The sequence below is a fragment of the Hippopotamus amphibius genome, chromosome 2 (genome assembly GCF_030028045.1).
Source record: "Hippopotamus amphibius kiboko isolate mHipAmp2 chromosome 2, mHipAmp2.hap2, whole genome shotgun sequence".
Taxonomy (NCBI): domain Eukaryota; kingdom Metazoa; phylum Chordata; class Mammalia; order Artiodactyla; family Hippopotamidae; genus Hippopotamus; species Hippopotamus amphibius.
This window is the reverse complement of record NC_080187.1, coordinates 150356056-150378635: the sequence shown is the minus strand read 5'-3', so window position 1 is coordinate 150378635 and position 22580 is coordinate 150356056. Positions and strand designations below refer to the sequence as shown.

Sequence of the window (22580 nt, the reverse complement as noted above, 5' to 3'; positions counted from 1 at the left end):
TAAAATATCGAGAAACAAAGATGACTAATTCAGAAAGAAAATGCATATTTATAATCGAAAGGTAACCACCATTAACATGTTAGTGTATGTTATTTACTTTCAGTTTCATTTCTAAGATATAATCTTATAGAATTAAGATATTACTACATATACAGATTTATCTTCACATTTTTCACTCAATATTGTTCCACAGTTTTCTTTTTTTTCTTTTCTTTTTTTTAACCTTATTCTAGGAGTTTTTATTCAATAAATAGTACAGGCATATGTGAACCCCCCATCCCCCCCCACACACATCATCTATTTACACCATCTTTTTTTTTCTTTCGATCTTTATTGGAGTATAAGAGCTTTACACTGTTGTGCCAGTTTCTGCTGCACAACAAAGCAAATCAGCTGCATTTATACATGTATCCCTATATCCCCTCCCTCTTGAGCCTCCCTCCCACCCTCCCTATCCCACCCCTCTAGGTCATCACCAATCATCAAGTTGATCTCCCTGTGTTATGCAGTTGCTTCCCACTAGCTATCTATTTTATATTTGGTAGTGTATAAATGTCACTACTACTCTTTCACTTTGTCCCAGCTTCTCCTTCCCCGCTTCCCAGTGTCCTCGAGTCTGTTCTCTACATCTGCATCTTTATTCTTTCTCTGCCACTGAGTTCAGCAGTACCATTTTTTTAGATTCCATATATATGTGCTAACATACGGTATTTGTTCTTCTCTTTCTGACTTACCTCACTCTGTATGACAAACTCTAGGTCCATCCACCTCACTACAGATAACTCAGTTTCATTCCTTTTTATGGCTGAGTAATATTCCATTGTATATATGTGGCACATCTTCTTTATCCATTCATTTTGTAATAGAAGTCTTCAATGTGTAATTTTATTTTATTTTATTTATTTTTTTTAATAAATTTGTTATTTATTTATTGGCTGTGTTGGGTCTTCATTGCTGCACACGGGCTTTCTCTAGTTGCAGTGAGCAGGGGCTGCTCTTTGTTGTGGTGAGCGGGCTTCTCATTGCCGTGGCTTCTCTTGTTGCGGGGCACAGGCTCTAAGCACGTGGGCTTCAGTAGTTGCAGCACATGGGCTTCAGTAGTTGCAGCACATGGGCTCAATAGTTGCGGCACATGGGCTTAATTGCTCTGAGGCATGTGGGATCTTCCTGGAGGAGGGATCGAACCTGTGTCCCCTGCCTTGGTAGGCAGATTCTTAACCACTGTACCACCTAGGAAGCCCCTCAATGTATAATTTTATAATTAGGGTAAAATTTACATAGGTAAGAGTCACTTGTTTTAGCACACAGTTTTATGAGTTTTGACAAATGCAGAGGCATGTGACCACCACTCCAGTCAAGGCGTGGAACAGCACCATCATCCAGGGAAATTTCTCTCTGCTGTTCTGCCAACACCTTGCCTCACATTCAGCTCCAGGCAACCACGGATCTGTTTTTCAAAATATCATTAACATGGAACCATGTAATAGGTAGACTTTTGAGTGTGGCTTCTTTCACTCAAGCACCAGACATTTGGGATTCATCCATATCATGTACATGTACTAGTAATTTGTTCCCTTGTGTTGTTGAGTGGTATTCCATTGTAGGGATGTACATTAATGTAATTTTAATGTTTGTAAGAAATCATCGTATATCATAACCTGTTTTATTTATGCATTCCCCTAATATTTGGATATTTAAGATATTTTATTTCTTCCACTATTATAAATACCATTGTAATGAACATCTTTTTTTAATTAATTGTAACTATTTAAAAAAATTTATTGGAATATAGTTGATTTACAATGTTGTGTTAGTTTCAGGCGTACAGCAAAGTGAATCAGTTGTGCACATACATAATGAACATCCTTATGCAAAATCATAGTCGTCAATAATTTCTTTAGGTGGATTCCTGGGAAGGGAATTACAAAGTGGTATGTTATAAATATTTTTAAAGCTCTTACAATGTTTTTAAGCATTAAAAAGTTTTTTGTTGCATTTCTTTATATAGTTCATAACCAGCGTGACTTAAAACCCCACTGGTGTTTATAATCCTCTTTTTCTCCCTTTCTCTTTTTCGATATTGTCACCATGTAGAACTGACTCGAAGTTTCAGTGTGGTCAGCGAGCCTTTGAAATTCTAAACCATGGAGACCAATCAGGAAACGTCCCTCTTCTTGGTGAAGATCTTGGAGGAACTGGACAGCAAGCAAAATACCGTTTCCTACCAGGACCTGTGCAAATCCCTGTGCGCCCGCTTTGATCTGTCCCAGCTCGCCAAGCTGAGAAGCGTGCTCTTCTACACAGCTTGTCTCGATCCCAATTTTCCAGCCACGTTATTCAAAGACAAGATGAAATGCACCGTGAACAACCAGCAATCGAAGAAGATCATGGTGGCGGCGGATATTGTAACCATATTCAACCTGATCCAGATGAACGGGGGCGCTGCCAAGGAGAAGCTGCCCAGCGGCCGGCAGAAGATGCGCAAGAAGGAGGCACCCTTTGACTTGTGCCGCTCGGACACCGAGCTCTGCAGCGCGGCGGAGTGTGCGCCCCTCAACTGCGAGCTGAGTGACCGGCCTTTCAGCCGGGGCTACCCCACCCGCCAGTCGTCCAAGTGCCGCAAGATGGACTGCAAGGACTGCCCGCAATTCGTACCTGCCTCTGAGCCCAACTTCCTGCTGGGGGTCAGCAAAGACGTGAAAAACCGGGCGGCTTCCCTGGACAGGCTGCAGGCTCTGGCCCCGTACTCGGTGGCCAGCCCTCAGCCCTGCGAGATGCAGAGGACCTACTTCCCCATGAACATCGAGAGCGAGTCAATGTCCGATCAAGACTCCCTGCCCCTCACCCAGGGCATTAAGGAGACTTTCATTTCTAACGAGGAGCCCTTCGTGGTCCAGTCGTGCGTCCAGAAAAGGAACATCTTCAAAGAGGACTTTCACAACCTGATGACCGTGTCCCCGGGGTTGGCCAGCCCCGCTAACAAGGCTGAGGGTGAGCACGGGAAACCCCAGGGCCGAAAGGAGTCCCACAAGACCCCTTTTCCCAATCACAGCTTTGAGATGCCCTACAACAGCCAGTACCTGAATCCTGAGTACTCCCCGGTTCCTGACAAAAGGCGGGCAAAGCACGAAAGCTTAGATGACCTTCAAGCCTCCACGTATTTTGGACCTACTCCAGTGATGGGGACCCAGGAGGCCAGGCGCTGTCCTGGGAGGCCGGGCAAGCAGACCCCCTGGCCGGCCAAAAGCTGGAGCCTAAACACCGAAGAAGTTCCTGACTTTGAACGGTCCTTTTTCAATAGAAATCCCTCCGAGGAGAAGCTCCGCTATCCAACTCCCAGCAGCCAGACCCCCAGCTTTGCAACCCCAGACAGGCGCCCAGCTTACCTCACGCCACAGGAGCAACAGCCGGTTCTCCCTGTCGGCTACGCTGCCAAGCCAAACGGGCTCAAATCTAAAGAGATCTCTTCCCCCGCTGATCTGGAGAAGCTCGAACCGGTCAAAAAGTTTAAAGACAAGAGCATTAGCTGCACCAGCGGGCAGCTCAGCTCAGACACCAGTAGCGTGGGCACCCAGACCGAGCAGCACGTCCTGGAGCCCAAGAAATGCAAAGATTTGTGCACCTCCGGGCAGGGCAAGTACAGCGACAGGCACGCCATGAAGCAGTCAGATGATGACTCGGAAGGCGTTAGCGATGACATCAGTGACATTTTCCGATTTCTTGATGACATGAGCATCAGTGGCTCCACGGGAGTGATGCAGTCATCCCGCTATAACAGCACAGGCTCTTTGTCTCAGCTTCACAAGTCGGACTGTGACAGTTCACCGGAGCACAACCTAACCAAAATCGCCAATGGGCTCCCCAGCAGCAAAGGAGAAAAGGGAAACCGGCCTGAAAACAGTCACCACTCGGAAGAGGAGCTGAAGACCAGCGTGTGCAAACTGGTGCTCAGGATTGGTGAAATTGAGCGGAAGCTTGAATCGCTGTCGGGTGTCCGCGAGGAAATCTCCCAGGTCCTGGGCAAACTCAATAAACTGGATCAGAAGATACAGCAGCCTGAGAAGGTGAGTGTGCAGATCGATCTGAATTCCTTGACCAGCGAGGTTCCGTCGGATGAGAGCGCCTCTCCCCGGATGTTCCGTGCACACAGCAGCTCCCACGGGCCCAAACTGGAGAACGCGGCCGACTGGTGCTGCTCGGATGCCAGCGGAAGCAACAGCGAAAGCCTTCGTGTCAAGGCCTTAAAAAAAAGCCTCTTCACCAGGCCATCCTCCAGGTCCCTGACGGAGGAGAACAGTGCCACCGAATCCAAAATCGCAAGTATCTCCAACTCTCCCAGAGACTGGCGCACCATCACTTACACCAGCCGCGGGGGCGTCGGCGAGGAGGAGATCAAAGACAGAGGCCCTGGAGAGAGTAAGGACTGGCATCGAAAATCTAAAGAGGTAATGCACGTTTAAGCTCGTGTAGCTGGGGCACCAGCTTTATCATTTCCAAGCCTAGAAGCTTACAGTACACGAAAAAGAGGCCTGCCCTCTGTGTGCTCGTGATCCTTCCACATTTGGCCGACTTTCCACGGTTAGAGCAGAGAGGATAGCATAGGCTGGTGTTTGGTCCCATCAAGTTGTCAGTCAGCTGGGAGGAGCTCGTGCTGCTGTGTTGCCGACTGGAGAAAGTGCAGCTCAGATAGCGGATGGGTGGTGCCAGACCTGATTTTCATAGAATGGGGAACATGGCAGAGCAGACAAGCATCACCAAGGATTTCTTCTTGTCCTTTCTGAAAGGGCAGGATGCAGGCACAGAAAAGGAGGGAAATGACTTAAAAGTGAGCTAGCTCCTGTGTCCCTTTCACATACTTTGTGGCACGCGTGGTGTTCCTTTTTAAAAGTTCAAGTTGTTTTCATTTTAAGATCACTGGTGATTCGTAAGAAAAGAAGATGAGTAAGGAAATTATTCACAGTTCCAAGGATGGCAACTCTTTGTTTTAAATTTATTTATTTAATTAATTAATTTATTTTTTTGGCTGTGTTGGGTCTTCGTTGCTACGCGAGGGTTTCCTCTAGTTGAGTCGTGCGGGCTTCTCACTGCAGTGGCTTCTCCTGTTACAGAGCATGGCCCCAGGTGCGCAGGCTTCAGTAGTTGTGGCACGTGAGCTCAGTAGTTGTGACTTGCAGGCTCTAGAGCACAGGCTCAGTAGTTGTGGCGCTCGGGCTTAGTTACTCCACAGCGTATGGGATCCTCCTGGACCAAGACTCAAACTCATGTCCCCTACATTGGCAGACAGATTCTTAACCACTGCGCCACCAGGGAAGCCCAGCAACGCTTAATATGATGTCTTTCTTTGCTTTTGAGTTTTTTTCCCTACACAGTTGTGTGGGAGCTTGAGTGTTTTTGTATCTTTATAGCCAGCATCTTTCTGTCAGTGCTGGAGTGAGTATACACACATATACTCACACTCTTTTTCTCGTCCCCTGCAATAAGGATGATTTGTTTCAGTGGTACTCGAGACGCCCTTCTTCCCTCTAAATGGGTTACATTGAACCTTTTCTGGCCAAAGTGATGCCATTTCAACTGGTTGCCCATCTCAATCCTCTTCCCTGATTCCAAAGGTCAGTGGACAGACCACGGTTGCTCGGAGGACCAGTCATTAGAGAGGGCACGAAGAGATGTGGCTGCAGACATTCAGTACAGAGCAGGAGGCTGAGTCCCTGCAATGGTGCCAAGAAGGTCAAGCTTAGAAAACTGGGCCCTAGGGAAGTTTCCAAAGCGGGGAAAAGGGGTAAAATAAGAAGTGATTTCTTTTCTAATCCCAAAGGAACCTCTGGTACCTGTGCCGGCCACTGCTCTCTTCAGTAGCCACTTACAACACGTGGTGTTAGACAGAAATCAGAGTATATTATGTGCCGATACTCCAACAAGATGCCCGGCTGTGGGCCTTCTCCTCTGGCTCCGCTGTTGTGTCAATTAGCTGCCAGGGTCTGCCCAAGTTCTTGGAGCCCTGGGTCTTTTAAAATGGCCATTTAGAGCACTCCAGTAGTTCTATAGAAATATCAAGTTAAACTGAGCTAGTCATGCGTCCAACCTATAAAATGTCAAAGCCCCTAGAAACTAACAGAAATAGGCTTGAGAAAGATCCCTTGAAATGCACAGCTCACGGTTGCTAGTGTTTGGGGTGAGCCATCTTCATTTGGTCTCCTTCTGTGACCCTGTTTCTTCTTCCAGCGTGTGGCTCTCACCATCCCCAGGCCGATGCTAGCCAGGGTGGTGACCAACCCTGGGGCCCTCTAGGGTCCTTCACTCCAGAACCTCAAACCGCCGAAAGCCAGCTGCCCCAGGTGTCTGCCGCAGGCCGAAATCTACAGGTCCCAGCTAGACATTCTGTTCCTTCAAAGCCAGGCTTCCCTTCCCTATACGCATCCTGGGGTGATCATTCTAGCCATTCCCCAAACCGAAAGGGCACCTCTCATCTTTGACGTCTCTTGCTGGCTCTCTTGCATCCAGTGGTGCTACTCGACCCTGTGGATTTATCTTTTGTGATGTTTCTTTGCATTTAAATCCACCTTCCCACCCCCAGTCCTGGCTCTTACCACCTCCGACCTGGATTTGGGGGCACATTTGTGACTGGTCTCTTTTGCTCACTCCCCACCCCACTTCCATCTCATCCTGTCGACCACTGCTACGCTCACTTTCCGAAAGCTCCAGTCTAGGGCGTGCAGTGCCTCCTGTTCCCATCTCCTCCTTGGCTCCCCTTTGCTCAGCAAAAAGTTTCAAACTCCTCAGCCCGGCCATTCAAGCCCTGGGAATGTCACTTCCTTCTCCCCAGCCGGAGGGCTCCAGTTCACCCAGACTGGGCCGTGCTCCACCTTGATGCGTCTACCTGGTTTTCCTCAAAAACGCCATCCTTATTCACTTAGTCACTCATTCAGCAAATACTGATGAAGCATCTAGGATTGCCAGGCTCTGTCCCACCATCAAACCTTTACTCATGTGGTTCCTCCATTAAGAATGTCCTGTTCAGGGACCATTGGTGGTCCAGTGGTTAAGACTTTGCCTTCTAATGCAGGGAGTGTGGGTTTGATACCTGGTTGGGGAGCTAAGATCCCACATGCTTTGCGGCTAAGAAACCAAAACAGAAAACAGAAACCATATTGTAACAAATTCAATAAAGACTTTAAAAATGGTCCATGTCCAAAAAAAATGAGTGTCCTGTCCACCTTCTCTCTGCTGATCTAGGCCCAGTGTTCCCCTCAAGGCCTCTTAATTCATAAGCCTCTGAAAAACTCCCAGGGGATTACTGCTGGTCTCTGACCTCCCGCCTTTAGTCTTCTCTGTTTAGACAGAGTAGACACTAACTTTTATTTTAAAAACATCTTAGGTATACATAAAGACTGCCATGTTAGAATGCAAACACCTCTGTGGTAGCAGCTGGGAGGCAGGCGTGGGCAGTGGGTATCTTTCCATCTCAGAAGCGAGAACAAGTTCAAATCCTGGCTCTGCCACTTCCTGGCTGTGTGACCTTGGGCCAGTTCCTTAACCTCTCTGAGCTGAGTTTATGCATCCGCAGTGGGGATGATAATGTTACAGTCTTGCTGATGTTCTCAAGAAGCTGAAATGAGATATGGCATGTTCTGCCCTGAGCACAGCAGGAGACACACACAGTCAGCCCTCAATTAACTGTAATTATGCTGCCCTGTTGTTATCGTTGGCACCTGCCCCGCCCCCAGCTTGGTGCAGGCCCTGCAGGCTGCGGGAGCATTCGGAGTGCTTGGTAGTGCTGATGAGCAGCAGAAAGAAAATCAGTGACGCCTTTTGAAAGGACGATACTTGGGTTTGATGAGCTAGAAAATGAGAGGGCACCTCGCTTTCTTATTTGGATTTGGCCACGTTTATCCTGCTTTCACTATATCAGCATCAGCAGTCTTAATGGTTTGGAAGTGCTGCCGATGGGTCTAGTTTGCTGGTAGGTGGCAGTGGGCTCGTGGTCTCCGTCCACGTGCAGGATACACACACTCCCAGCCACACATGTTCTCTCATCAGGTGCTCACACAGAAACTGCTCCTTTCCTGACACCCCAACCCACTCTCCTCCTCTTGCGTATCCACACTCACCGTCACTCACATTCTCATTTTTCCTTTTCCTTTTTCTGTTGCTCACACCCTCAGCTTTTTTGGTTCTTTCATGTGAACGACTTCATGGCTTTGGGATCCATCCCTTTAACAAAGATTGGCTTGCCTTCTCCTTGGTGGTATGATTTTGCTGAGCGGGTGATTAAAAGGTGCTCACGACAGTCCGCTGACTTCGGGGAACTTACAGTCCAGCAGAGGAGACAGACAAACAGGCAGTTACAGTTCAGTGGGACAGTGCTGGCTGCGGGCTCTGTGCACAGTCTGAAGGGGTCACGTGGATGGCCACTGACCCACTCTTGGTGGGTTAGGGAGTCTTCCTGGAGGAAGTGACATGCATGTGGAGATCTGAGGGCCTGAAGTTAGAAGTAGAAAGTATCAGAAGACCCCAGTTATAACAGGGCTCATGGAGAATGGAGCCCCCTGGTTTGGGTGGAACGCAAGGGCTGAGGACATAAGTGATGCCAACTGTGTCGGGCACCTTCCTTCCTCCACACTGTGGTCCAGACTGTTCCCTTGTCTTGAAGGCCATGCAGAGGTCTCTGAAAATCACTAGAGGCTCCCACCATGTGCTTTCTGGCTTGGCTTTTTCCATCTGGAGAAACAGCGTGGCATCGGTGGTTTCAGCCAGCTCCTAGGGAGAAGGACCCATGTCTTTTACTCCTCACTACCAGGTAGAAATTGATAAGAGAAAGAGGGGTCAGGGGCTTCCCTGGTGGTCCAATGGTTAAGAGCCTGTGCTTCCACTGCAGGGGACGCAAGTTTGCTCCCTGGTCGGGGAACTAACATCCTGCCTGCCGCGTGGTGCGGGGTGGGGGTGGGGGGGAGAAAGAGGGGGCAGTACTGTGTAGTGGTTAAGCAGAGCTTCTCTGAAGCCAGATGATAGGTTTAAATTCCAGCTCCCCCAGGTAGCAGCTGTGTACCCTGGGGTAAATCACTGAGTCTTTCTGGGCTCCATTTCCCTACTTGAACAATGCGTGTTAATAATAGGGGTCATGATGTGAGGATTAGAAAAAATCATCTCTTCCCGGCACAGAAACACTGGGTCGTATTAGTATTATTAATGTCATAAGCTTTTCCTAATAAATTTCCCCCAGTACAGATATGCTATTTGCTTGTAAATAACTGCATGTTGCTACCTGGGCAGAACCCGGTGATGAAAAGCTGGTGTGTGCCCAATGGCACCGTGACATCCGATGGCATCTCTGTCACGCTCTGGGCTTCTCTGTGCCCCTCTGCAGGCAGACAGGCAGTACGACATCCCCCCGCAGCACCGACTGCCCAAGCAGCCCAAAGACGGCTTCCTGGTGGAGCAGGTGTTCAGTCCTCACCCCTACCCCGCCTCCCTCAAGGCCCACATGAAGAACAACCCTCTGTACACCGACATGCGGCTGACCGAGCTGGCGGAGGTGAAGCGGGGCCAGCCTTCCTGGACCATCGAGGAGTATGCGCGCAACGCGGGCGAGAAGGGCAAGCTGACAGCCCTGGACCTGCAGGTGAGCCTCTCACCGCCCCGGGATGGGGGGAGCCCAGCCACGCCCTGGCGGATACAGGAATGGATGGCAGATGCTCTAAGCAGCCAGCTCCCACACCCGTCCGCTCCCTGGGTCCCCACCATGGAATTCTGAACCTGAATACATCGTAGAGCAGAGATTTTTCGCCAGGGGATCGCTCTTTCGGTTATTGGTTCGTAAACGATTAGCCGTGGGAATGCTTGATTGACTGTGGCCATCCGTTTGCTAACGATGCGTTTAAGACTCCGTACCAAGTGCAGATTCTCACGTTTGCTCACAAGACCTCAGCCCAACTGTTTAATGAAACACAAGCTGATTTCTCCTTCCACATGTAGCACGTGGGATAAAAGCATATTTGTGGGAGCCGAGCTATGGATTATGTTCCCATGCGGAGCAGTCCCAGGTAAGCGCCATCCCCGGAAGCTCTGTGAATACAGTTGTGGCTGGAGGGCGTGCTTTCTGTTCACCTACAGGCAGGGCTGGGTTTTGGCCACACGTTCATTTCGGTGGGCAGCTCCACCTGGTTGCATCCACACCGCGTATGTCTGTGTGTCCGTGTCACCTTGGAAGCACCTTGGTCCCCACCTGCCGGTTACCTTTGTGGGCAGCGAGGCCACTGTCCCAACGCTGCCAGTCACATACGGGTCCCAGGATGTCCACACAACTTAAAGGGCGGTTGGAGAGATGCCGGTGGGGGTTGATACGGCAAGTTTCCCCTGAAATGGTTTCGCTTTAAAGCCAAGAGGGCTGCAGGAGGTGCAGTGCAGTGGCGAGAAAAAGACGTGTTTTCTCTAATCCAGGGTTCCTTTGCTGTGTGGCCTGAACATTCACGTGTTCGAGCTTTGGTTCTCACCTGTTAGATGTTCATAATAATATCTAACTTGTAGAGTCATTGTAAGAAATGAAAATAATGTATTTAAAGTACCTGGCATTAAGTAGGCACTGAAAAGGCATTTTAGCGCTGATGAAATGGTGCTGAAGTTGATCAACCCTGTATGGGGCTTTTCACCGCGGTCTCTTGAGCAAGGCACAAGTGGCCTGCAGGCAGGCGTGATGATGTTCATCTCAAGGTTATAAATGAGGAAACTGAGGCCCTGAGAAGTTCAATAACTTGCTGCAGGTCCAACAAGTCTAAATTCATGTTGGACTCTCCAGCAATGTCTCCTGTTCTTCCTCTTTTTTTTTTTTTTTTTTTTTTTTTTTTTTTTCATGTCTTTATTATTTTATTTTATTTTTTTTGGGGGTACACCAGGTTCAATCAATTGTTTTTTTTACACATATCCCCATATTCCCTCCCTTCCTTGACGCCCCCCCCTCGATTCCCCCCCACCCTCCCTGCCCCAGTCCTCTAAGGCATCTTCCATCCTCGAGTTGGACTCCCTTTGTTATACAACAACTTCCCACTGACTATTTTACAGGTGGTAGTATATATATGTCTGTACTACTCTCCCGCTTCTTCTCAGTTTCCCCTTCACCCCCCGCCCCCTCCCATACCTCGAGTTCTCCAGTCCATTCTCTGTATCTGCTTCCCTGTTCTTGTCACTGAGTTCATCAGTACCATTTTTATATTCCGTATATGTGAGTTAGCATACAATATTTGTCTTTCTCTTTCTGACTTACTTCACTCTGTATGACAGATTGTAGTTCTATCCACCTCATTACATATAGCTCCATCTCATCCCTTTTTATAGCTGAGTAATATTCCATTGTATATATATGCCACATCTTCTGTATCCATTCATTTGTTGATGGGCATTTAGGTTGCTTCCATGTCCTGGCTATTGTAAAGAGTGCTGCAATAAACATGATGGTACAAGTTTCTTTTGGGATTATGGTTTTCTTTGGGTATATGCCCAGGAGTGGGATGACTGGATCATATGGTAGTTCTATTTGTAGTTTTTTAAGGAACCTCCAAATTGTTTTCCATAGTGGCTGTACCAACTTACAGTCCCACCAACAATGCAGGAGAGTTCCCTTTTCTCCACACCCTCTCCAACATTTGTTGTTTCCAGACTTTGTGATGATGGCCATTCTGATTGGTGTGAGGTGATACCTCATTGTGGCTTTGACTTGCATTTCTCTGATGATGAGTGATGTTGAGCATCTTTTCATGTGTTTGTTGGCCATCTGTATGTCTTCTTTGGAGAAATGTCTATTTAGGTCTTCTGCCCATTTGTGGATTGGGTTATTTGCTTTTTTGGTATGAAGCTGCATGAGCTGCTTGTATATTTTGGAGGTTAATCCTTTGTCCGTTGTTTCATAGGCAATTATTTTTTCCCATTCTGAGGGTTGCCTTTTAGTCTTGTTTATGGTTTCTTTTGCTGTGCAAAAGCTTTTAAGTTTCATGAGGTCCCATTCGTTTATTCTTGATTTTATTTCCATGATTCTAGGAGGTGGGTCAAAAAGGATGTTGCTTTGATGTATGTCAAAGAGTGTTCTGCCTATGTTTTCCTCTAGGAGTTTGATAGTGTCTGGCCTTACATGTAGGTCTTTAATCCATTTGGAGTTTATTTTTGTGTATGGTGTTAGGAAGTGTTCTAATTTCATTCTTTTACATGTTGCTGTCCAATTTTCCCAGCACCACTTATTGAAGAGGCTGTCTTTTTTCCATTGTATACTCGTGCCTCCTTTGTCAAAGATAAGGTGCCCATATGTGTTTGGGCTTACTTCTGAGTTCTCTATTCTGTTCCATTGATCTTCCTTTCTATTTTTGTGCCAGTACCATACTGTCTTGATCACTATGGCCTTGTAGTATAGTTTGAAGTCAGGAAGCCTGATTCCACCCACTCCATTTTTCCTTCTCAAGATTGCTTTGGCTATTCGGGGTCTTTTGCGTTTCCATACAAATCGTAAGATTTCTTGCTCTAGTTCTGTGAAAAATGCCATTGGTAATCTGATCGGGATTGCATTAAATCTGTAAATTGCTTTGGGTAGTACAGTCATTTTCACGATGTTGATTCTTCCAATCCAGGAACATGGTATATCCCTCCATCTGTTTATGTCATCTTTGATTTCTTTCATCAATGTCTTAAAGTTTTCTGCATACAGATCTTTTGCCTCCTTAGGCAGGTTTATTCCTAGGTATTTTATTCTTTTGGTTGCAATGGTGAATGGGAGAGTTTCCTTAATTTCTCTACCTGTTCTTCCTCTTATGTTGCCTCTCCACCATTTTGTTTTTCTGCTGGTGAGAGTATAGTTGGAGCTTCATGTCACAAAAGTGACTGCAGTGACATCTGTTTATGTTGGGCCCTCAATGACAGCCATTATGGGAAAGGGCGTCTCTGGCCAGATCCTGAGTGTTAGGTGGGTGGGGGTATCAGGACCACCCTGGAGGTACTCCCGGCCCTTGTCACCTCCTGCACATTTTGTCTTCATGCCAGCTGCACGCCACTTGACCCTTCAGGCCACGTGCTCTCCTGTCACCATCCTGCTGGCAGGCAGGCGAGATAGGATTTGCTTTTCCTGCAGGTGGATGCCAGTGGCCTGCCATGGGTACCGCACTGTGACCTGTGGGTATTAGGATGCCATGAGCTGCAGGCAAGTCAGAAAAGGCCCGGGAGGTGTGAATAATAACACTTGGTGGAATAATCAGTGTTTCACCAGTATCATGGGATGACCTTGATGGGGTCAGATTAATTGAATGAGTCATAGATGGAGAAACATCTTTTTAAAGTTTGGGAGACTTCACTCCTACAGATACATGTGATTTTAAAGTGCCAATGTTTAGAAGCATAAAGGCAATGTCATAAAAATAGAAGATCTTTAGATTAGAGAGCTTTAGGTGACATCACTTAAAAATGCTAAGGATAGTGTATGTAGTCTCACAAAAAATAGAAGACAGCAAAGAGTTTAATAGCCTTTTGAGGGTGTTTGCAGCAAGGCAGAACAGGTATCTGGAGCTCAATAAAGGCAGAAAGGCACCACCCTACTTGTTTTCATCACTCTGTAGAGACCCAGGTACTGTCTTAGGGCAGCTTCAGCATCTGGACCATCTTCTTGGGGTCCCTTGGTGCCAAGATGTAAATTTGCCATCGATGGCCACTTGAGGGTGCAGCAAAGGTACAGGCCTTATTTCCATTTCCAGTGTTCAGCAGGTGTAATTAACAACTGAGGATGCTCCCTGTGTCCCTCGAAACCTCGGTATCACCTCTCTGCTACTGGGTGTCATGAGAGCTTGCAGATATTGGAAAAAACTAATTAAAAATAGTTTATTTCACAGTCTGAATCCCAGCCCATAAAGCCTATCTACCTGTGAAAGGAAGTCAGTTTCATTCTATCTGAGACGGAGGGAACAAGACAATATCTGATGTGTCGTTTACACACTGTTTACCTTCTCGGCTGGCCTTGGGAATATTCGGAAGAAGAGGTGGCTGTTTCAGCCTCCTTGGTCAGAGCCTGTCTCCAAAATGCCAGAGCAGGGAGAGCTACTCCTTCAGCCTTCCACCCAAACCAGCCCACCCCTGCAAACCAGTCCCCCAGCTGAATATGCCCATCTTGGCTCCCCCTCTCCATTCTAGGGTGCCCATTAAATTGCTGAAGAGCTTTCACGTCCAGGGGAACAGACGGATCCTAAGTGCCCACGGAGCTCTGTTGTGGAAGGAGCTGCTGCCCAAGCACGAGGACACTGGTCCTAACAGGCAGAGAGGCGCAGTAGCAGGAGTGCCCCAGGGAACTCAGGGAGACCGTGGCTCCTGGGATTTAGCAGAGCTGCTGGAGTAGGAGTTTCTTGCAAAGTCTGGACAGAGGAGCCTGCACTTTAAGGATGTTTCCATCATGGAACATGTCCTGTTTCCATGGTGGGGGTCCTAGGTGGTCAACGTTGCCTGACCGCCCCTCCCCGCCCTTCCAGATAACATGAACAATTGGACAAGTCTTTGAACATTATGCCTCATTGAGGGAAGGGACCTGGGAGAATTCCAGTGACCCCGGAGTCCCATTCTGTTTTCATTACTCAAAGTTGTACAGAATATACTAGGACAGGCGTTGGCAAACTCTCCTCTAAAGGGTCAGAGAGTAGCTACTTTAAGACCCTGCAGGCCTTACTGTCTCTGTCTCTGTCATAACTGCTCAGGTCTGCTGATAATTATCTCAAGCAGCCATGGACAACTTGTAAATGACTGGACCTGGCCGTGTTTTGATAAAATGTTATTTTTGGATGCTGAGATTTGAATTTCATGTGATTTTCACATATCATTATTGTTTTTTATTTTTATTTTTTTTCGATGATTTAAAAATGTGCGAACGATTCTTAACTGGTAGGTTGTACAAAGGCAGGTGTTGGGCTGGATCTGGTCCACGAGCTGGAGTCTGCTCGCCCCTGTATTGGAAGGCCATGAATAACAGGAGAGCAGGGACTTCCCTGGCAGTCCAGTGGTTAAGACTGTGCGCTCCCAATGCAGGGGGCCCAGGTTCGATCCCTGGTCGGGGAACTAAGATCCTGCACGCCACATGACCAACAAAACAAAACAAAACAAAAAACAGGAGAGCAATAAAGAAGCCAGAGGAGTCCACGGCATGTGGGTCATGAGTATCCCCGCAGGAAGCAGATGGCATACCCCAGGGATGATGGGGATGGGAAGGAGGGGACTGTCGGAGGTGGTATAGGCAGGGTTTAGAGCCCATGAAGCACCCAGGGGCCAGCATGAGTGAGAAGCTGTTGCTGCCCTTGGATCTGAAGGCCAGGGAAAGGGAGCTCTTTCTGAAACCCACCAGGACCCACAGCTCTGTGAGCAGGTGCCTGATAGAACTGCAGCCCATCAGGGAGGGAGCCGGGGAAGTGATACCCCACTGACTGAACCCACCTGGGATGCGTCCATGTGGGCCAGTCTCCTGGGGGTACAGAGCAAGGTGGAAAAGAACAGAGAACAGATCTGGAAGGACAGGTGGAGAATGACTAATGTGGGTTTGAATCATCAATATTCCAATAACATGGTACCACTGAGGTTTTTTTATTTTAAGTTTTGGAAGCATTTGTTTTATAAACCTGTGTGTGTGTGTGTGTGTTTGTATGTGTAATTTGTAACATGCCCATCTTTATGAGCATTAAACACTCTGAGAAAATCTTCAAAATGGATATTTTGCTTGTGTTTCAAAGATTTAGGCGACTTCACTTGGAACTGCAGTGTGTTGCTGCTTTTATGTGACACTCACATTATTAAATGTTTGCCATAAAATGAGAACACTGCCTTTCTTTATGGAAATAGATTGTAGCCATCCACGGGGAATGGGATTCCTGGGCGATACAGGTTAAATACGATATTCCTCCTGCAGACAGTCATTAATCTCAGGGAGACCAGGAGACAGACGTCACTGGGTGTGGGGTGTCTCCCATTTGGGACCCTGCCTGCACCTGGCATGCGGGTGGTCTGCCACCGGTCTGTAGACCTGGCCTTTGAGCAGTGGCCTGACCTGCTCAGACAGATGTTTGAAATGGAAATATTTTATGTTTTGTTTGAACTGCTTTGATTTTTAGTAGAGGCTTTTCTGAAGAACTGGGAACTGAATCAGAGTAATACAACAGCCTTGCTTCAGACAGCTCTGTTTTTAGGGACTGTTAAAAGAGAATATTTTTCAGTGACTTTCCCTGCTTCCCATGCAGCGGGTCCAGCCTGTTCTTGGCCGTGCGCCCTTGAAGTGTAGAGTCTCATTTGTCTTGGCCCTATTTTGCTTGCTTCCTGAAAATCCCTGGGTTTTCCATGTCAAGACCATCATGACCTTTTTTGAAAAAATATTTATTTATTTATTTGGTTGTACTGGGTGTTAGTTGTGACAAGTGGGCTCCTTAGTTGTGGCTCGTAGGCTCCTTAGCTGTGGCATGCATGTGGGGTCTAGTTCCCTGACCAGGGGTCGAACCAGGGCCCCCTGCATTGGGAGCATGGAGTCTTAACCACTGAGCCACCAGGGAAGTCCCCCAACAGGACCTATGTAGTAAGAGAGGGGCAGGTACAAACTGGGATGTGCGGGAGCCCACATCCTTGGTGGTCATCTCAGGAGGGTCTGGTGGGCAGCACTGGATGCCTTGGGCATCTCCCCTGAAAGCTGCAGACAGCTCTGAGATGCTTCAGGAGTGATGTCAGAACGTCTTGAATCTGTTGCACATATTCACCATATTTCTAACATCTTCTCTTCACTTTTAGACTCAAGAATCTTTAAACCCAAACAACTTAGAATATTGGATGGAAGATATTTACACTCCAGGCTATGACTCATTACTGAAACGGAAAGAAGCCGAGTTCCGACGAGCCAAGGTCTGCAAGATCGCTGCTCTGATCGCTGCAGCCGCATGCACGGTCATTCTGGTCATCGTGGTGCCCATCTGCACAATGAAATCATGAGCCGCTGGACACAGGGTGTCGCCTACGGCTCCTGACCCCCAACGTCTCCCTCTGTGGTTTAAAATCATGCAGCAGTGGGGCTACAGTTTGTTGAAACAGAAATCACGGAGGCTTTTCTGTAAATCCTGATGATGGTCTTCAGAAAGTACACATTCTAGAGAGATATCTACCTACCTATTAGCTTTGACTTAATTACATGGATGAATTTTAAGAAGTGCAATATCTTTTCCTACCAAAAGAATGTAACGGACTACTAGTAGATACAAATTGAATTCCAAGCAAAAAAAAGAGGAAGATTAATTGGTTGGATTCTTTCCATTTTGATGAAATTTCATGGCGGGGAATATGCTATAGAGGAGATAGTTAATCCATGCCTCTTTTAGGGAAGCTAAGAGAGATAGCAAGATGAAGAGAATAAAAAAGGATGGGTTCTCTTTTCATTAATGTTCCTAGACCATTGCAGGTGAAGTAACAGGGTATGTATCCATAAAGGGGGTTACTTCTCTGCTGACTTTTATCAAGGGCTACCGACTTTTCATTCTTGCCCTTCTGTCATCATATGGTCTTCACTGCGGATCTTCATGGAAACGTTCTGGACCTTCTTCCTGGTGCCCAGTGTAGGAAGGTGCCGGACTGCCAAATCAGGCATGGCGTGAACTGTGATCTCTGCTTAATAGGCCAAGGCGTTCAGGCCAGGAGGCCTTCCTGTGCCCACCCCAAGGTGTGGGAGAGCTGCTTGCTAACGGTGTCTGATCAATATCTGAAAGTCATGGCATCCCCAAAGGATCTCCCGTTCTTGCTTTGATGTGTTCGTCTCCTTAATCTTCTATCTCCTGGTGGTACCTGATGCTCTGCTTCTCACACACGAGTTGAAGAATTTGGAACTTGTCCTTGTGCCTTGAAGAGCAGAGACAATGGCTGAACTTTGACATCCTAACTATAAACCATGGTTTCCGTGCACCACTAATACCAGCCATTTCCAATGGCTTTAAAAAGATTTTGAAAGCTTGTCAATAATATGATAAAGGCTCTGAGGTGTTCTCAACTACCCCGACACCTACTCCAGAGTTTTGAATACTTGTCAGCAGTGCAAAAAAAATGATCTATTTAACCGTTTATCTATCTATCTATATGTCTATCTAAATACCTAAGTTTGTTTATTGTCTTCTCTGTTGAGTAACTTGAGAGCAAGGTTTCTCCAGTGTAAGGAAGCCGTTGTAATTTCATTAGAATCTGATCTCAGTTTTCACCTGTTGAATGGTGCTTTGACATAATTGGACAGAAAGAATCCTTTTCAGCATTTGACCCTAATGTTACAGGTTGAAGAAAAACGATTGACAGAAACTAGCTACCTTAATTCTTCTGAGAGCAAGGTGAGATATAAATAAATGTTGGTAGGAAAAATCATCACTCTGGATGATATAATAAACTCCTGAAAGAGAGGTTTGGGAAGCATCTCAGATTTTAAAGCAATAGTCGTTCAGCATCTGCCCTAAAAACTTCCAAATAATGCTTAGCTTGCTGTATCTAATTTTATCGTTCGCTGTAAGGAGGTGTCAGAACATTTCACATTGTTAATAAATAAGGGTTGGATGCTCTCACCCGTCATGAACCTTCGTTTTTAGAGGTCTTCATGTTATCTCTTTCTAGTCTCATGTTTGTGTACAGATTTTCAGCTAGGTGACTGCAATTTAAGCCTTAGTATGGAAAACTGAGGATTTGTAATTGAACATGAATATATACATATGGAGATATATATGTATATTACTGTCTATTGTCAGAAATTTAGTCTTTTGGTGCTCTGTTTTGGGTTGGGCACATTCAATAAGGTTGTTTCTTTCACCCCAAAGGGGATTCTAGATGAAAACCCTTGGGAGTCGAGAGTTGCCATCCCAGTCCTCCTCCCAACCAGTACAACCAATACAGCTCTAGAACACATCCCAGTCCTGCCAGTCTCACCTTTATCACAGGTGAAGCCATGAGAGCAGCAGAGATAGGTAGCTCCCAACCTCTTGCTCTATGATTTGCAGAGAAGTGGAGATGCAGTTACCCAGGATAAGAAAAAAATGTCAAATCCCATTCGGACTCCTTCATTTGCCAGGTAGGATCATGGTGGATGGACCAAACCACTATTGCCACTGCCTTTGGGTGAATCCCTTCCTAATGGGCCCTGCTGGGGCCATGTGCCTAGATCTCTAGGGAGGGCGTGACCATCAGCGCCACCCCACACACAGAAGTGAAGGGATTCTGTAGAGTTTTCTTCTACTCTTTTCATATCTGGGGAGGTCGTCAAAGAGATTTAGTCTTGCTCTAAGTCCAGTGTAGCTTTAAAAGGCAGCTCAGCATCGTTGCCATGTAATGGAAACATCCAGACCTGATAATACCCCTGGGAAACCACACAGTGGTGGCCCAGAGGCAAAGTGGTTTCCTCTGGAAAGGCATTATCCTTAGCCTGGTAGCTCTGAGTTTGGTGTCAAGGTATGGACCTTTGTCACTGCTTGAAGCTTAATGGATGCTTGGGGGTCTTGGGATCCGGATAAGGTGGAGTTCACAGTTCGGTCCTTTCTCTCCATTGATCCCAAGCTTGTTACACCTTCTTTCCCTGGACCGCAGACTCACTCCAGCTTCTGCAACCCTCTGTTTGCAGAAAGGGGCAAGATCAGAGTCTGGCTGGGAAGGAGGCATCTACCCATCCCTCTAAAATCTGCCTCTCATCTCCTGCTGCTATGAGCTCCCTGCAGGTGACATAGGGACTGGCCTGTCTTCTGTAGTGGGTGCCATCTTCTGCCACATTCTCTGGCATTTTTACATGAAGTATGATTTCTTGTGCCTAAACCTAAAATCACTACACTATCAAAATTCACCTTGTTTCTCTTGCTGAACAATTAAAAAAAACGGAACAATCAGATGTTATCAAGGGACTGTTTTGACCTTAGATCTCTTTAGCCAATAATTAAAGTTGGAATCATTTCATCTTCTTTTCAGTCTGAATTTGCTTGGAACACAGCCTTGCAGAGAAGCAAAAAAATTTCCCAGCTCACAGTTTTCAGATATTTTACGCCAATACCCTCTTCTTTAAACGGAAAATACAGTAAAGTGAATCAGACTTATATCACCCATTACTAGCTGATCATAAATTGTTAGTATTTTAGGGCATGCAGCTATGTGGTTGGTATCTGCAAGGCTAGCTTGATCGATGTGCTAAAATTCACTGTTCTGAATGTGCCGTAAGTTCTGATACGCTTGTTGGAATCAAGGCAGTGCTGTTTTTGTTTACAGTTTATCAATCTAAGAGCAATGGCACCTCATTTTTCTTAACAAAAAAAGCTCTGCCAATAGTAAATGATTCTGTTAAGTGGTATAAAAATGTGTGAATGTTGAAATTCAACATGCTTCATATTATAACCAACCTGCAAGAATATCGTGGTCAATTGTGTGAATACCAGAGTATACTGTATATTGTACTTCGGAAATTTGTATTTAAAGGCAAAAATATTAGTAATAGTTGGTATAACTGGGGGAAAGGGTATTAGTATTTATTAAGTAATAATGAGAAATGCAACAAACTTCCTTATTTATGCCTTATGAATAAAGGGGTGTGAAATATTAGGTGACGTTTTATGCGCAAGACTCTAAACGAATGGGTATCCATGAAGGCAGGGACTCGTCTTTTCTATGTTTGTTCTGAAAAGCTCTCAGCACACTCTTGGTGCTTGATCAATGTTATATAATACCAATAACTAAGCACATTTTTAGATCTTTTTTCAAATGGCTTGTGTAAAATTTGGTTAATGTATAATGGTTGGTTTGAAGCTATTGTGTAAAATCTGCCTCTCCAAATATAATCGAAAATAAACTAGAAAATGGAAACAGCATGCCGTGAGATTTTATTCTATGCATGAATTATAAGTGGTCATTTTCACGCACAAATCATAAGCGGCCAGCTTGATGCTTTTTCACAAATTGAACACATCAATGTAATCAGCATCCAGATCAAACACCAGAACATTCGAGCCCCCCAGAAACCTCCCTCAGGCCCCCTTCCAGTGAAAACCTCTCAAAGGAGAACGACTGTCCTTGACTTTTCAGGGCACATGTTAGTTTTGCCTGTTTTAAAGCTTTGTGTGAAAGCGTTCATGCAGTGTGTACTCTTTTGTGTCACTCAACATAATATTGTGAAAAACATCCGTGCTGTGGTGTGTGGTTGTACTTTTCTCATTCTCATTGTACTAGCTGATTGTGAATATAGCGTGATGTGTGTATTCATTCCACTGCTGTAGCTTCCGGTTTGGGGCTATGAATATGCTTGTATATGTCTTTTGGTGAATAGAGGGGTGCATTTCTGTAATGGGTACACCTAGGAGTAAAACTGTTGAATCATGAGATGTGCTTATGCTCTGCTTTAGTAGACACTGCCAGAAGGTTTTTGAACACGATTCTACCAACCTACAGTCCCATCAGCAGTATGTGTGGGGGTGCCAGTTGCTCTACATCCTACTGAACAGTTGATATTGTCTGTCTCTCATTTGAGCCATTCTGCTCAGTGTGTAGTGGCATCTCACTGTGTATTTAATTTGCATTTTTCTGGTCCCTAATAAGACTTGCTACCTTTTTGTATGTTTATTGACCATTGGATCTCATATTCTGTGGAGTGCCTGTCCACGTTTTTTGTCAGTTTCTATTAGGTTTTTGTCTTTTTCTTATTGATTTGTAGACACTCTCTATAAATTCTGGAAATGAGTTATTTGTCAGCTATATATTACAAATACGATTTTCCATTCTGTGAGCTGTGTTTTCTACTCTCTTAATGGTGTCTTTTTGATCAGTGGAAGTTCTTTATTTTAATATAGAAATGTATCATTTTCTTCTGTTATGATTGGCAATTTGAGTCCTGTTTGAGAAATCTTTATAGACGCTGATGTCATGAAGATGCTGTATGTTTTCTTTAAGAAGCTTTATTGTGTTATTTTTCATGGTTAGATCTGTACTCCTTTTTTAAAAAAAACTTTTAATTTTATATTGGAGTATAGTTGATTAAGAATGCTGTGTTAGTTTCAGGTGTACAGCGAAGTGATTTTTATACATATACATGTATCTATTTCAAATTCTTTTCCCATTTAGGTCGTTACAGAATATTGAGCAGAGTTCCCTGTGCTATACAGTTGGTCCTTGTTGGTTATCCATTTTAAATATAGCAGTGTGTAAATGTCAGTCCCAAACTCCCTAACTATCCCTTTCCCCAACCCTCCCCTCCTGGTAACCATAGTTCATTCTCTAAGCCTGTGAGTCTGTTTCTGTTTTGTAAATAAGTTCATTTGTATCATTTCTTTTTAGATTCCACATATAAGTGATATTTCTCTTTCTGTGTCTGACTTGCTCTGCTCAGCGTGATACTAGGTCCATCCATGTTGCTGCAAATGATATTCTTAACAATGTACTCCTTTTGGAATTGATATTTATACCTGGTATGAGGTAGGGAGTTAAGATAAAAATTTTCCCCCATTTGTATATCCATTGATGTCATTTATTAGAAAGATCACCTTTCCCCCTTTGACATTCATCTGTTGAAAGTATATGTGGTTTTCTGGACTTTTTATTCTGCTTCATTT

The 22580-nt window shown here is 45.6% G+C and overlaps 1 protein-coding gene across 1 annotated transcript; it reads left to right on the top strand.

Annotated features, from left to right (window-relative positions):
• Positions 1–2144: 2144 nt before the first annotated feature.
• Positions 2145–16971, top strand: MINAR1 (membrane integral NOTCH2 associated receptor 1). Its single transcript, XM_057725265.1, has 3 exons — positions 2145–4445; positions 9365–9619; positions 16774–16971. Exons 1-3 carry the CDS (start codon positions 2145–2147, stop codon positions 16969–16971), a joined length of 2754 nt encoding a protein of 917 aa, XP_057581248.1.
• Positions 16972–22580: the final 5609 nt, after the last annotated feature.